This window comes from Candida albicans, chromosome 1 (assembly GCF_000182965.3).
Source record: "Candida albicans SC5314 chromosome 1, complete sequence".
NCBI classification, from domain to species: domain Eukaryota; kingdom Fungi; phylum Ascomycota; class Pichiomycetes; order Serinales; family Debaryomycetaceae; genus Candida; species Candida albicans.
Window position 1 is genome coordinate 2,934,676 of NC_032089.1, and position 14,682 is coordinate 2,949,357.

The 14,682-nt window shown below is 32.8% G+C and overlaps 2 protein-coding genes across 2 annotated transcripts; one reads left to right on the forward strand and one right to left on the reverse strand. All coding sequences in view use genetic code 12, as the record gives it.

Annotated features, from left to right (window-relative positions):
* Positions 1-743: 743 nt before the first annotated feature.
* Positions 744-2,690, reverse strand: OFI1 (Ofi1p; the record flags this gene model as incomplete). The annotated part of the gene is made up of 1 exon (XM_717089.2): positions 744-2,690. The coding sequence occupies one exon, from the start codon at positions 2,688-2,690 to the stop codon at positions 744-746; it is 1,947 nt and encodes a 648-aa protein (XP_722182.2).
* A 7,221-nt stretch (positions 2,691-9,911) lies between these two features.
* HYR1 (Hyr1p) lies at positions 9,912-12,671 on the forward strand (the record flags this gene model as incomplete). The annotated part of the gene is made up of 1 exon (XM_717090.2): positions 9,912-12,671. The coding sequence occupies one exon, from the start codon at positions 9,912-9,914 to the stop codon at positions 12,669-12,671; it is 2,760 nt and encodes a 919-aa protein (XP_722183.2).
* Between the last annotated feature and the right edge of the window lie 2,011 nt (positions 12,672-14,682).

Below are 14,682 nucleotides of genomic sequence, written 5' to 3' on the forward strand. Positions count from 1 at the left end.
AGCATAGTTAAACATCATTTTACAAAATATTTAACAACATGAACTATATACCATTTGCATTGTTCAACATTCAAAAACTCGTTATAATCACGTGACAACAAACAATTTTGTGAATACGTTATTAGTTCAGGTGCAGGAATTAGACTGTTTTTTTTTTGGGTGCAAAAAAAAATCAAGAGAATCGGTAAATGCAAACATGACAAACAAGCTTTTCAAAGTCTACAATCTGATCCATTGTGATATATACTTTAAAATTGATGAAAAAAACAAAGTCAACTACATATCTTTGTTCATATATATTGTTTGGTCAAATATGCAATACTTGCAAAAGAAAGAGGAAAACTCCTTTAACTATTGAAAGGATAAAATCTTATCAATTTTATATCTGAAAGTGGTGTATCATTACTTGAATTAAAAGTTTCAGTACCTTTACTTAATCTAAAGTTAGTTTTGTATGAATACAATAGAACGCCAAGAATGTGTTTGGTGAAGGAATGAACAAGTACAAGCAAAGCTAGAGAATAAACCAATAAATAACGGTTCAAAACCAAATCAGTGTCTAGTCTTCTAGCTGAAAATGTCAAATTTATAAAGAATAAATACAGTTGAAAAAAATCCTCATAAATGTTTTGGCTTTTGCAATTTCTAACACAATTATATTAGTTCTAATTTTAAAAAGTTCTAATAAATTGGCAATCCTCAAACTATTGTCCTTTCCTGGTTTAACCAACATCTTTAGTTTCTCACAATGGTTTTTCATCACTACCAGACTTTCGATCTTCCAATTTTTGTAAATTACCACTCAAATAATTTATACTTTGTTGTAATGATTGAGTATAATTATATAGTTCTTGATAATTTTCATAAGGTATATATTGTGGCCCATTATGCAGTGGAATAGATATTGCTGTAGACGGTGCAGATCGAGGACCAGGAGGGACCAGTGATGGTGCTATTTGTACGGGCCTCCCTCCAGATCCCTGTAGTGGCATAGTATCCATTTGTCTATTGGTGGAGCCACTATGTAATAAAGTGTTGTGAGGTGGGTTCACATTTTCATTACTTGGATGTGAGGAAAATATTTGTTGATTCAATGGCGGATGTAACGTAGAAGACAGTCCAGATGTTGTAATAATTGCTGATTGATGAGGTGGATTGGTTATAGGTAGAGGTGGAGGATAAGCAGGATCACCACCACCACCACCAAAAGAATATGGTTGATTTTGTGAAGGAGGATACTGTTGTTTAGTTGTGGTAGGATTACTTTCACTGGCAACGCTTTTCAGTTCGTGGATAACAGCTGTTTGAGGTAAGTTACTGACTGACGATATATCACCAGTTGAATTTCTTAAAGGTCTTTTCGATGGGTCATTTGGATTCTGGTGTTGGTGATATGTTTGCAATTGGGTACTCGCTGTTAAGGAAAGTGAGGGTGGCGCCGTATGCGGAGGAAGAGGTACCACAGGTAATGACTGAGGACCTAATTGTTGTTGTTGTTGAAATTGAAAAGGAGGAAGCAATTGGGATGGTGCTGGTGGCGGTGGTGGAGGATAATGGTTATACGCTGGATATGGATAATAATAGGGTAAATTATGCGTGGAAGATGAAAATTGAGATGGTGAAAAAGATGTGTTTGTTGGATACACAACTGGTGGCCGTTGATTTTGCAAAGACAGTGGTTGGGTATTTGGCTGATTTTGAATAGATGTATTACCACCTTGCGGGACAGCACTAGGAGGAGTTTGCATCGGTTGTCTATTAATTTGAGAATATGACTGAGCTTGTGGCGGTACATGAGGAGGATGATAATAAGTATTTGTAAATGGGAACTGAGATTTTGATTGCAATTGGGGTAAACTAAGTTGTCTAATCCGTGGATGCTGTTGAGGATGTTGAAGTTGATGAGGTGAAATTGGCTCGTTATTTTCAACAGGTAAACTATTGCTGTGACTGGGCTGGTTATTTATTTCACGATGGCCTGAGGAACTGTTTATATGGACCGATGATCCATTGGCAATATTGCTATCGACAGATTTTTCATTAATCCCACCAGGACTAGTGTTTCCATTTGTTATGATTTCACTTTGGTTGCTAGATGAAGTTTGTAATGTCTGTGGGTCCAGCCTTGAATTTGCTGTTACAGAAGCAGATCCTGTACATGCATTTTGTGAATTTTGATGTCTTGTCAAAGCATCAGGCCTAGCAAAACTTCTTAAACATTTGGAGCACGAATAAGGTTTTTCTCCAGTATGCAACTTTTCATGTCGTTTTAAATCATGAATTCTTCGAAATCGTAAATTACACACTTGACATATATGAGGCTTTAACGAAGAATGAATCAATTCATGACTGACCATATTATGTTTCCGTGTAAACCCTTGAGCACAAATTTTACAAAAATATCTCTTGACTAATCTTTGCTTGACAGAGGGAGTAGCCTGTAATTGTTCATTGACATTTTGAAGTCTTTGCTGTTGTTGCAAGTCCTGTACTTCTGGCATGTGGATTGCCGACAGTTGTGCTCCTCCAATAGGACTTTTCACTGCTGGTATTATAATATCTGTGGGATGAGAAGGATTTCCACCTTGATGAAATATATGCCCATTGGTCAATTGTTGAATCGAAGGTAATCTTGGACGTACAGGTTCATTAACATTCTGAATTTGCTCATCATTAGAATTCAGATTCATTTCTCAATTGAACGATTTATTTGAATACGTAATATAAAAACTCGAGTGTTCTTTTGTAAGTGGGGATCTCCAATATATACATAAAATAATATCAATAATAGATGGGGATTGCAATGCCTCTGACTATTAATAACAAGAAGTCTCCAGCTCTAATCGGTTAGAAATTATAACCAAATCTTTATTCCCAGTTGAATTTGTCAGGTGGTTTTTTTCCTTCCTCTTCTTCGTCCCGTATATACTTTCACTTGGGATAAGAAGAATAATTATTTTGATTGATGTTACCTAAAAGATTAATTCTAGTAGTAGTAGTAGTAGTAGTAGTATGATTATTATTATATTTTATGTTTGGTGATATTTTTTGAACAAAAATCCTACCCCCTCCCCCTCTTTTTTTTTTCTCTGTTTTGTTTCAGCCCTTTAATTTGCTTTAAAGAATGTTAGATGTATTTAATTATCAATAATTAAATACGTCAAAATGATATCAAACGGAAGAATATGTATCAATGTTGTAGATGAATATCAATTAAATCACACTCTAAACTGAAGGGAAAAGTCAGCGATTGAAACTAGTGTCCAGCTATTTCGTAAAATCCTGTCTGAGTATTGTTACTATAAGCCACTCCTGAGTGGTGTAAGTGTGTCCTCAGTAGTTGCACTCTTTGTTAAAATCCTATCAATGAAATCAATCAATAGCTATAACTAGCTGTAATTCAAAGAAAGGGAATTGGATTATTTTATAAATCAATTCTTAAAAATGCCAGTTTGTTTTTTTTTTTGGTTAAATGGTCTTTGGGTATAAAAAGGAAAACTAATATGAGAGGATTATTCCTTTATTTAACTATTTCCCTACTAGGTATGAGTTAATTGATTGCTGAAATTTTTGGGCTTGGTTTTGTTGGATCACTCGGTTCTTGTTGCTTTATTTCAAACAAAATATGCCAAATACTACTTTTCTTTTAATAACACTGGCTAATGTTCGATGTAACGTTTCTATATTGTTCAATTATTAGTTTCCTTGTTTCTAAACAGATATACGCCAGGTATAGAACGTAATGAAAATGTGGTGGCTAGTATTTTATTTCCTTTTTATTCAAAAAAGAAAGAGAAATATTAGAATAAACTATTTGACAAGACGAGGGAATACTAGACTAATTATATCAATTAATCGACAGTTTTTTACGCCATAAATATCAAGTATTCAAAAATGTTTTTTTTTAAAAAAGAAAGAAAAGAATAATCAAACAGCAACAAAAAAGGTAAGTAAATAACCAATAAATAAACTAGCTACAATTGCTTTAATGTGAATTTAAAGTTTTCATCCTCAATCAAAACTAACCCTCCATTGAATATAATGCCGATGATGATTATTAATTAACTTTTTCTATTTTTCTATTATGAGAAAGAGAAGAATTCTTTTAGAAAAAGTAATGCTACAAAATACAAGAAATATTAACAAGATAATGTAACAAACCAAAAATAAAAAAGATAAAAAAGCAATTACTATTCGTTTCGCTTCTAGGTACCAATTTTGTAGAATCGGTGTTGCAATTGTTCCATAATCTTGGTTTCGGGAAAAGTGTTTCTTGTAATAGTGCCATTCAAAAAAAAAATTAAATGAGTATATACTTCGATTCCAATATATGGAATGTTTACCTTTTGCCTAGTCAAACAAATTTCTCAAGTATGTGAATACAATTTCATATTTAAAGTTTTGTGTAAACCAATTGTTATAAGGAAGAGAATTTAGAAGAAAGTAAAATTGGAAATCAATTCCTTTTTAATGTACAATTTTGCATTGTTTTAACAAGTAGTACATAAAAGCATCTGCACAGTTTAAAATTATTGAGCAATTGGGCAAAGGTAGCAAAATTGGGAACATGCATTATTTCTCGTGCACAACCAACATCATCATATAGGTCTACCTATTTCACTCATATAGACTTACGAATTCTTCACTTCAGTTTAATTTCCTTAATTATTATAGCCCCCCTCCATACTTACAGCTCTTTGCAATTCTAGTTAATATTTGGTTTTTGTCTACGAAACTTAATTTAGGATAGTTTTATTGTTACCTAACAACAACCTTTCTTATTTTGCAGTTTTCCAAGTTGTTAATAGCTTAAAATTAAGTGGATGCGCAATAATAAGAATAAGGGGGGGTGAAAATTAAATCCATCAAGGCAAGTAAAACAGAACAAAAACAAAAGAGGCTGATGAGATGACAATTATATTTGATTTCGAGACATTCACATGCTATATTGGCTAGTAAATCAGTATCAAAAATTAGCTAGAAAACTTACTTCAAGTGTAAGGTACTATATAATTGTATGTCTTTTTTACAACAATGTTTAAACAGATATCAGAGTCACGTATCTATAACTTGATAATCCCATTTAAAGCCATAACACAAAGATTACTACTTACTGGTTAAAATATTTCAATCTTTGCTTGTTGTAGTTTTCTCCCCAAATTTGTTTTACCCCCCAATTTTTCCAATACTATCCACTACCGCTTTGACTTCCCCCTTTTTCGTTAATAATAAGAAATTAAGTTAAACAGTTTCTTTTAAAACAAGAATTGTTTATGAACAATCATCTATTTGTTTCAACAATTTTTCTTGTTTTAGTATTTTTAACGATATATTTAGTCCATGTTACATTTTACCTAAAAGAAAAAAAAAAGCTGTCACTCATTTAAGACTATTATACGTTATGATTTGGTTTTGGATGCCTTTTACTTTATTGAATGAATAGTAGAAACTGTTTGAACATCACCTTTATTACCTGGGAAACTATCAAAGTTTTTTGCTGATAAAAGTAAGAATACTTTGAATTACTACAATTAGCAAAAACAACAACAATATGGGTGTCGCCTTGAGTGTTTATTTATACTTAAGAAAGGTTAACTATTTAAGATTTGTTGTTTTCATTCGAGCTTTCTTAAAATTGAAAGAAACCCTGGCCTGATTCACAAAGAATAAGAAAGTAAACAAAGCACGTAATTGTTGTTAATGACAACTAGGACTTTATACTAAATTAACAATATAGAATATCTACCATGCCATTTTCGAACAGAGCTTTACAACATAAAAACCTATTTCAATGGTTTTTCTACTGGTGTTATTTATTCGTAAATAGCATTTCAATGTAAAGGGTACATGAAACATTACTAATGAAGGTAGTTGTATAATTTTGTTGCTATAACCGGCAAAAAGTTTTAGAGTTCTAACTTGTCTTTAGTCAATATTAATGGATGATTAATTTTAAGTTGTGGATTGTTGGAAGAGGCAATTAGACTTTTTGGGTGGTTTTTGTTCTCTTTTTTGTGAAATTTTATCAGGCAAACTTTTACAAAGAGGTTGATAATACACAGCATTGAGTAAACCTGTAGCGTAATATCACGTGAACAAGTATACAATACGGACTTGTCATTAAGGGCAAATGAATAACAAGAAGTGGTAATATATCAAGAACAATAATTAATACAAGTGTAACTAAAACTCTATATAAAGAGGCAGAGTAAATGGTGGAGAAATAATAGTACTAGTGGTGAAGCAACGAAAGATCAGTGGAGCAGTAAAGTGGAGGCTAGAAAGATTGTGGTGAATAAAAAGATGTATGAATAAAGAAACAAACTAAAAAATCAACATATTATTTTGTGGTTGAATTTTTTGTTTTTTGCAATTTTGCTATTATTATAAAAGATACTTAAGGTTTAACCTTTTTGTTATTTAGTTGTCTTGCTACTTCCCTTTGTTTAATGTATATTGTATAGTTTGAAATGATTTATTTCTGTTTTTGGTTATTTGGTCCGTTGCCACCATCGTTGTCGTTGTTGTCTATATCATAATTTTCTCAGATCATCAATAATATAACACGTTAAACATTCGCGTAATCCAATACGAATACGGCATTGTTCAAAACGAACTTTTCATAAAGCTATATTCTCAATGAAAAGACAATAGACAGATGCGTAAATACTATTGTGGCAGATTATAAATATAGAACTAATAGAATGATTGTTATCCAGTTATGATGCCCTGTCTCTTTCTTTTCCCCTCGCCATGATTGGTTTCAGTTTAAACTTTTTTCTTCAAATTATTCAAACCATGAAATTGATTAAACTTTATAAACATGTATCAAATTCATTTTTTAAATACCTCAAAAATTAGTTATATGTTTAACTATAGTAGCGGTAAAACAATCCCAGTACTATTAGTTTGACAATGATGATAGTATCACCTTTTTTTTCTAGTTTTATTTTCGGTGTTGCATTTTTTTTTTTGCGCCCAAACTGTTATAAATCTTACTAATATCCAATTCCAACTTTTAGCAACTGACTTTTCTTTTTTAAATGAGAGTTCAAACCACAATCTTCATAATTATAACAGATAATCTCCATATTTACCTAAACTTTTTTAAATTCAAGTTTGGTTCTCAATCTTAAGTGTTGCATTAAGTGGGGATAGAAATTGTATGACTTGTGAATGATATTATCAGTGATATCCGAGAACTAGATTCGTTTTCACTAGTTTGCTAAATTTTGCACTTGATTTTGAGCCCAAAAAAGAATTGACTTAAAAAGTTAGATGAGATTATAGACTTGTGAATAGAAATACCTTTCTAGGCAAACAATTCCGTACATCATCAGCTGATGTTTTTAATTGTAATGACATTATCTTGTTAAGTCAGTAGTAAATCCTAAGAATCACTTGAATTGCTTGGCAAGCTACTTAAGTTCACATAGCCTTGTTCAAGGATCTATGTTTGACCACAAATAAAAAGGTTGCAACAAATCTGATAGTTTAAAGATAGCCACAGGAGAGGGGTGAAAATTCAGCCAAGGTTAGTATCTTGGTTTGATTCAGATTTAAAGCTTTCTATGATTATGCAAAACGGCACATTATCTACTTCGGTTGATTTGTTTCATCTCGGATATAAACAATATAGATACATATCCGATATAACTATCAACCGGAAATATACTAAATGAATTATAATTGCTATTTTCAAATCTTATTGGAGATTGGCAAAATTGAGAGGTTGTATTAGTTCTTGCCGAAGACCTATAAAACTTAATACTGCCATTTCGAAGGTGAGAGAAAGACTTACTAATTCAGGTGAATTAGCGTGAGGGATTACTAATAATCGGTGTAATTGAAAAATTTTGTTATTCACCCACTCAAGTTAATGATATCAATTGGTAAACACTAGCAAAAGTAGCAGCTTCAACATCTTGTTAGCTTAACATTTATCGTGGTTAAATTGAAAGCAATATTAGGCGAGAAGTTGGTAAAAAAAACATTGCAAACAAAAAGTTGCATATTAGACGACAATATTTTTAGATCTTGAGTGAGTAGGCCCCGAAAAACGGTTTATACCAATTCCCCCATTAGAACACGCATTCGTCATCAGTCAACATTGACATGAAGTTTTGGTCTATGCATTAAATATTTTTATTTTTGTTACTCCTCCTCTATACGTCAATGCATATGTCCAACGGCCGCCTTACGACCATATCCAGGAGATGTTTCTAGGAGTTTAATGCAGTTTGTCTTGCAAATGTGGATAAGTACAATAACTAATATAGTTTACTATATCCAAGTTAGTATTGTAAGAAAAATGAAATATCCAATATTACTGCGGAAAATATGTTCCTTCTTTCTATTGTTCTATAGAACTACAACGGTATCTCAGGTGATATTTTTCAAGAATTTTGCTCGACAAAGAAATGAAAAAAAGAGCCAACCATTTTTTTTTTGGAATTATGTTGGTTATGAACACTGCAACTTTATACATTTACGTTGATGATTTACAAGGTGCTATTAATATCTACACGAATAGTGAGGTGTTTTCTCCTATACGGTTTTTGTTTCTGCAAATATCATCTCAACTCTCCAAATAAAGACTACCTCAAATATATAGCTCAACTATATCAATCCAAAAAGCTTAATAACCGCTTAAACAATTCTCAAGTAATTCAGAACAGTCAAGAGGTTAGGAAAGCATGTATGACCTACTTTTATGCTCATTTATGATTCCCTGGTTATAGTAATTAGACGAGCATCCCAAAAAATATCGTTTATTCACAGAACACAAATCATGAGCATAATTAAGTAGAAATTCAGCAAATGAGTACCATAATAAAGAAAGGGAAAGGCGTGTAAGGCTGGGCTTCGAACCAACTTCTCCAAAAGTAACAGAAACGCCTAAGGAGACTGATTTAACAATATAACCCCAAATTACAATACTGAGAGAGAATTTTAAATAGAAATCAAATCAGCCAATTCTTACTACAGACAAAAATTCTTAATGAGTTCTGAAAAATAGAATCAGTATTAAATTATTTGACTTCGGCTTGATAGCTTTAAAAAATTCTCTGGAGAATGCTTGATTACAAATAGCTGGAAAAAAAATGAAATTCCAAGCGAGGTGAAATCAAATCAAATTCGACGTAAAACCGTAAATAATTATGCATTATCACACCCAAATCAGTTTATTGTTTTGAAGCTTTTTATCGCCAAGAGAGCAACGTTTGGTGATATAAACAATAAGGACACGAATACAATGGGAACACGAATACAATTAAAACTGCTCAAAATGATAGTATTCAACTTGGCACCAGGAACAACAAGTCTATGTCAATGTATAAACCCCCTTTTCTTGGGGTATTCGGTTAAAATTGTTTCATTTAACTCTGAATTATAAAGAATGAGTAATTGTATCATGCTGGGCACTGATTGAAATTATTGAATATTTGAAAAGGGCAAATGCTTAGTATGACAGCCATTAATTTATGTTTACTCATCCTATCACACATAAAATTCCATTACTTCCTAGTTGACTAACCAGAAACTGCACCACTGGATGATATGTTTTTTCGTCAAACTTATGGATTGGTCCATAACCATTTGTCTTGGCATTTATAGAGATCTACACTCGTACCAATATATCATTCCAAGTAATCACACGCCTATTATATGCACAGTTGATATATTACACGAATGTTGAAGGGTTTATACTCGTGAATACTTTCCTTCTTAGCATTAACCATAAAAGTGAACAAATAATAGTACAACAATTCCTTCTTGAAATTGCTCCAGTAACCAAATTCAATCAAGATTCTAATGATTCTATAAATACTCCAAAGTATTCCAGGTTGTTGAAACTAATCGGGCATCATTCTTCTATTATCAACTACAATTTCAAGGGTAATAACAACATGAAAGTGGTATCAAACTTTATATTCACAATTTTGCTTACTCTCAACCTCAGTGCTGCATTAGAAGTTGTCACAAGCAGAATTGACCGTGGTGGAATTCAAGGTTTCCATGGTGATGTTAAAGTTCATTCTGGTGCTACTTGGGCTATTCTTGGTACTACTCTTTGTTCCTTTTTTGGTGGGTTAGAAGTTGAGAAAGGTGCTTCTTTATTTATTAAGCTGGACAATGGTCCTGTCTTAGCTCTTAATGTCGCTTTATCAACTTTAGTTAGACCAGTTATAAATAATGGTGTTATTTCATTAAATTCTAAATCTTCTACAAGTTTTTCAAATTTTGACATTGGTGGATCTTCATTCACTAATAATGGTGAAATTTATCTTGCTTCTTCGGGTCTTGTTAAAAGTACAGCCTATCTTTATGCACGTGAATGGACTAATAATGGGTTAATTGTTGCTTATCAAAATCAAAAAGCTGCTGGTAATATTGCTTTTGGTACTGCTTATCAAACCATCACTAATAATGGCCAAATTTGTTTGCGTCATCAAGACTTTGTTCCAGCTACAAAAATCAAAGGTACTGGTTGTGTTACTGCTGATGAAGACACATGGATTAAACTTGGTAATACTATTTTATCAGTTGAACCTACTCATAATTTTTACTTGAAAGATAGTAAATCGTCTTTGATTGTTCATGCTGTTTCAAGCAACCAAACATTTACTGTCCATGGTTTTGGTAATGGTAATAAACTTGGTTTGACTCTTCCATTAACTGGAAATAGAGATCATTTCCGTTTTGAATACTACCCTGACACTGGTATTTTACAATTAAGAGCTGCTGCCCTTCCACAATATTTTAAAATTGGTAAAGGTTATGATTCTAAGTTGTTTAGAATTGTTAATCTGCGTGGTCTCAAAAATGCTGTTACTTATGATGGTCCTGTTCCTAACAATGAAATCCCAGCTGTTTGTTTGATACCATGTACCAATGGACCATCTGCACCAGAAAGTGAATCTGATTTGAATACTCCTACTACATCATCAATTGAAACAAGCTCATACAGTTCTGCTGCAACTGAATCTAGTGTTGTTAGTGAATCTAGTTCTGCAGTTGATAGCTTGACTTCATCCTCCTTATCATCAAAATCTGAATCTAGCGATGTTGTTTCTAGTACCACCAACATTGAATCATCTTCCACTGCTATTGAAACTACTATGAACTCAGAAAGTTCTACTGATGCTGGTTCAAGTTCTATTAGTCAATCCGAATCATCCTCCACCGCCATCACTTCATCTTCAGAAACTAGTTCATCCGAATCTATGTCTGCTTCATCTACTACTGCATCAAATACTTCTATTGAAACTGACTCAGGTATTGTTAGCCAATCTGAATCATCTAGCAATGCATTATCATCAACTGAACAAAGTATCACATCAAGTCCTGGTCAATCTACTATTTACGTCAACCTGACTGTTACATCAACTATTACTTCTTGTGATGAAAATAAATGTACTGAAGATGTTGTCACTATCTTCACCACTGTTCCATGCTCCACTGATTGTGTTCCAACTACTGGTGATATTCCAATGTCTACTTCCTACACACAAAGAACTGTTACCTCCACTATTACTAACTGTGATGAAGTCAGTTGTTCACAAGATGTTGTGACATACACTACTAATGTTCCACATACCACCGTAGATGCTACAACTACAACTACTACTAGTACTGGTGGTGATAATTCAACTGGAGGTAATGAAAGTGGTTCTAACCATGGTTCAGGAGCTGGTTCCAATGAAGGTTCTCAATCTGGTCCTAATAACGGTTCTGGTTCTGGTTCTGAAGGTGGATCTAACAATGGTTCTGGTTCTGGTTCTGATTCCGGCTCTAATAATGGTTCTGGTTCTGGTTCTAATAATGGTTCTGGTTCTGGTTCTAATAATGGTTCCGGCTCCGGTTCCGGTTCAACTGAAGGTTCTGAAGGTGGTTCTGGTTCAAATGAAGGCTCTAACCATGGTTCCAATGAAGGATCTGGTTCTGGTTCTGGCTCTCAAACTGGTTCTGGTTCCGGCTCTAATAATGGCTCCGGTTCAGGCTCACAATCCGGCTCAGGCTCAGGCTCACAATCCGGTTCTGAATCTGGTTCTAACAGTGGTTCCAATGAAGGTTCTAACCCAGGTGCTGGTAACGGATCAAACGAAGGTTCAGGTCAAGGTTCTGGAAATGGTTCTGAAGCTGGTTCTGGACAAGGTTCTGGTCCTAACAACGGTTCTGGAAGTGGTCATAACGATGGCTCTGGTTCTGGATCTAATCAAGGTTCCAATCCAGGCGCTGGTTCTGGTTCTGGTTCCGAAAGTGGTTCTAACGCAGGTTCACACTCTGGTTCTAATGAAGGTGCTAAGACAGACTCTATTGAAGGTTTCCACACTGAATCTAAACCTGGTTTCAATACCGGTGCTCACACTGATGCTACTGTCACTGGTAACTCTGTTGCTAATCCAGTTACTACTTCCACAGAAAGTGACACCACCATTTCAGTTACTGTTTCAATCACTAGTTATATGACTGGCTTTGATGGAAAACCTAAACCATTTACAACTGTTGATGTTATTCCAGTACCACATTCTATGCCATCAAACACAACTGATTCATCATCTAGTGTTCCAACTATTGATACTAATGAAAATGGTTCATCTATTGTTACTGGTGGTAAATCCATTTTGTTTGGTTTAATTGTTTCCATGGTTGTTTTATTCATGTGATGAGTTGAACCTCTATTGTCATGTTTATCTTATAGTTTGTTTTCGTCGACTTGTTATTTGTTTTTCGGTTTCAATTATTGGATTTTATTATTTCTAATATAATGATGATGGTGCTTACTGTTATCATTATCACCCATTTTTTGATTTTCGGTTTCACTTTTACATTAGTTTGTTAGTGATATTTTTAGTTGTATAGATTTATATAAGAGTCTATTTATTTTAATTTTTAATTCTATTTGATAATAATCATTGTGATGCTATAAACAATTTAGAGTTTATATATGGGAGAAATGGCTCATGAACCAATTTGTAGAGGAAACTATAAGCGGTGGTTGGTGAATGGGGTCCATGGTTATTTACAAATTGGTTTTTTTTCTTCCTTTGTACTTATTATCTAAAAAGTTTAAATGTTATAGAGTTAAGTAGATGTTAATGGTTACAAGACTCCAATTATACAACTTTCTATAAATTATGTTCTATATACACGGAAGTATTTTGTTTCAAATAAAACACTGTAAAAGAATTATCACATCCTAGAAACTTTTTCAACAATACTATTTGAATCAAATTATAATTGATGGCTAATTTATGAGGAGAATTAAAGAATTGGCGTTTTTGTAATAGTTCAACAGTCCCTAAATATAGTTATAACCTTGTGTTTGTTAATAAACAATCTTTATAAGTCAATTATCATTTGAACAATACACGATCTTACAGTTTCACCACGTGTAAAGAGTTTCCAATTGTAGTAACAGAACAACCACGGCAAAAACAACAAAAACAACACCAATCTAATTAAATTGACGATAACAAACCTGACACAGTGTGTGTACTCTGTTTTGTTGTATAAATATACGAGAATTTTTATTGTTAAAGTTTGCCTCTTTTGGTTGAAAAAAAAACTCTATCTTCAATCCAAAACTTGATCATGAAAATAATTGAATCCAAAACCATGTTGATCACCATGTAACATTCTTTTTTGTCATCTTAAATCATTATCACATTTATAACACATGATAAGTGGAGATCTCATTAAAGTTTCAAATACCAGAGAACTAACAAATATATATAGAGGTGGGAGAAGTTACTGAAAAATACTAGATCATGACAAAATATATAAATCATCATATATAAATCAGCCATTATTATATCAAATTAGTTCAACACAACATCCAATGTTACCAGTCAAGTTTTCTAATCAACCACCGGAACAAATCATTTCAATTTATGGATTTGATAAAATTGGTGATCATTTCATATTACATTTTGAACATAATGATGGTACGAAAAGTTGGGGTTCAGTTGAATTTGCTAAACAATTGATACCTGAATTGACAAGAGAATATTTGAGTCATCCTGCCCATAGTCATCTTCATTGATCAGGAGAAGATTTTTCAAGTCTTAACAAGGAATAATATATGCTATCTGTATAGTTCATGTATAGGATTTAAATTATGTTTTAAATGAATATTAGTGAGAAAATGTACAATTCAAGTCTTGTTCATGTGTATACAAATCTGGTATTCATTATTAAAAGCTCGCATCATCGTCAATGAATCTCTATTTACATCTTGAGTTATAAACTTTGTGACTCAACAGGACAAGTTTAAGTCAATACATGTAATTGTGTTGTAGGTGACATTTTAGTTTAATTTTCCCCCTTAATTTACAAAGAAATATTTACAAAAATAAAGCAAAAAATTGTGAAAAATAAGCTTTAACAACAACACTAAATTACATATATATATAGTATCTATGATCCCCAACCCCATTCAATAACTATCCTTTGAAACACCAATCAAAAAAATGGTACTTAAATATCCTGATTTACCAGAAGATGAAATTGTTGCTATTATTGGATTTGATTTCATTGGAGATTGTTATATTTTGCATTTTGAACATAATAATGGGAAAAGAAGTTGGGCAACAATAAATGATGCACAAAAATTGGCACCAGAAATGGTTAGAGAATATATTCGACAACCAGGTCATAAAAGTATACGTTAAGAAA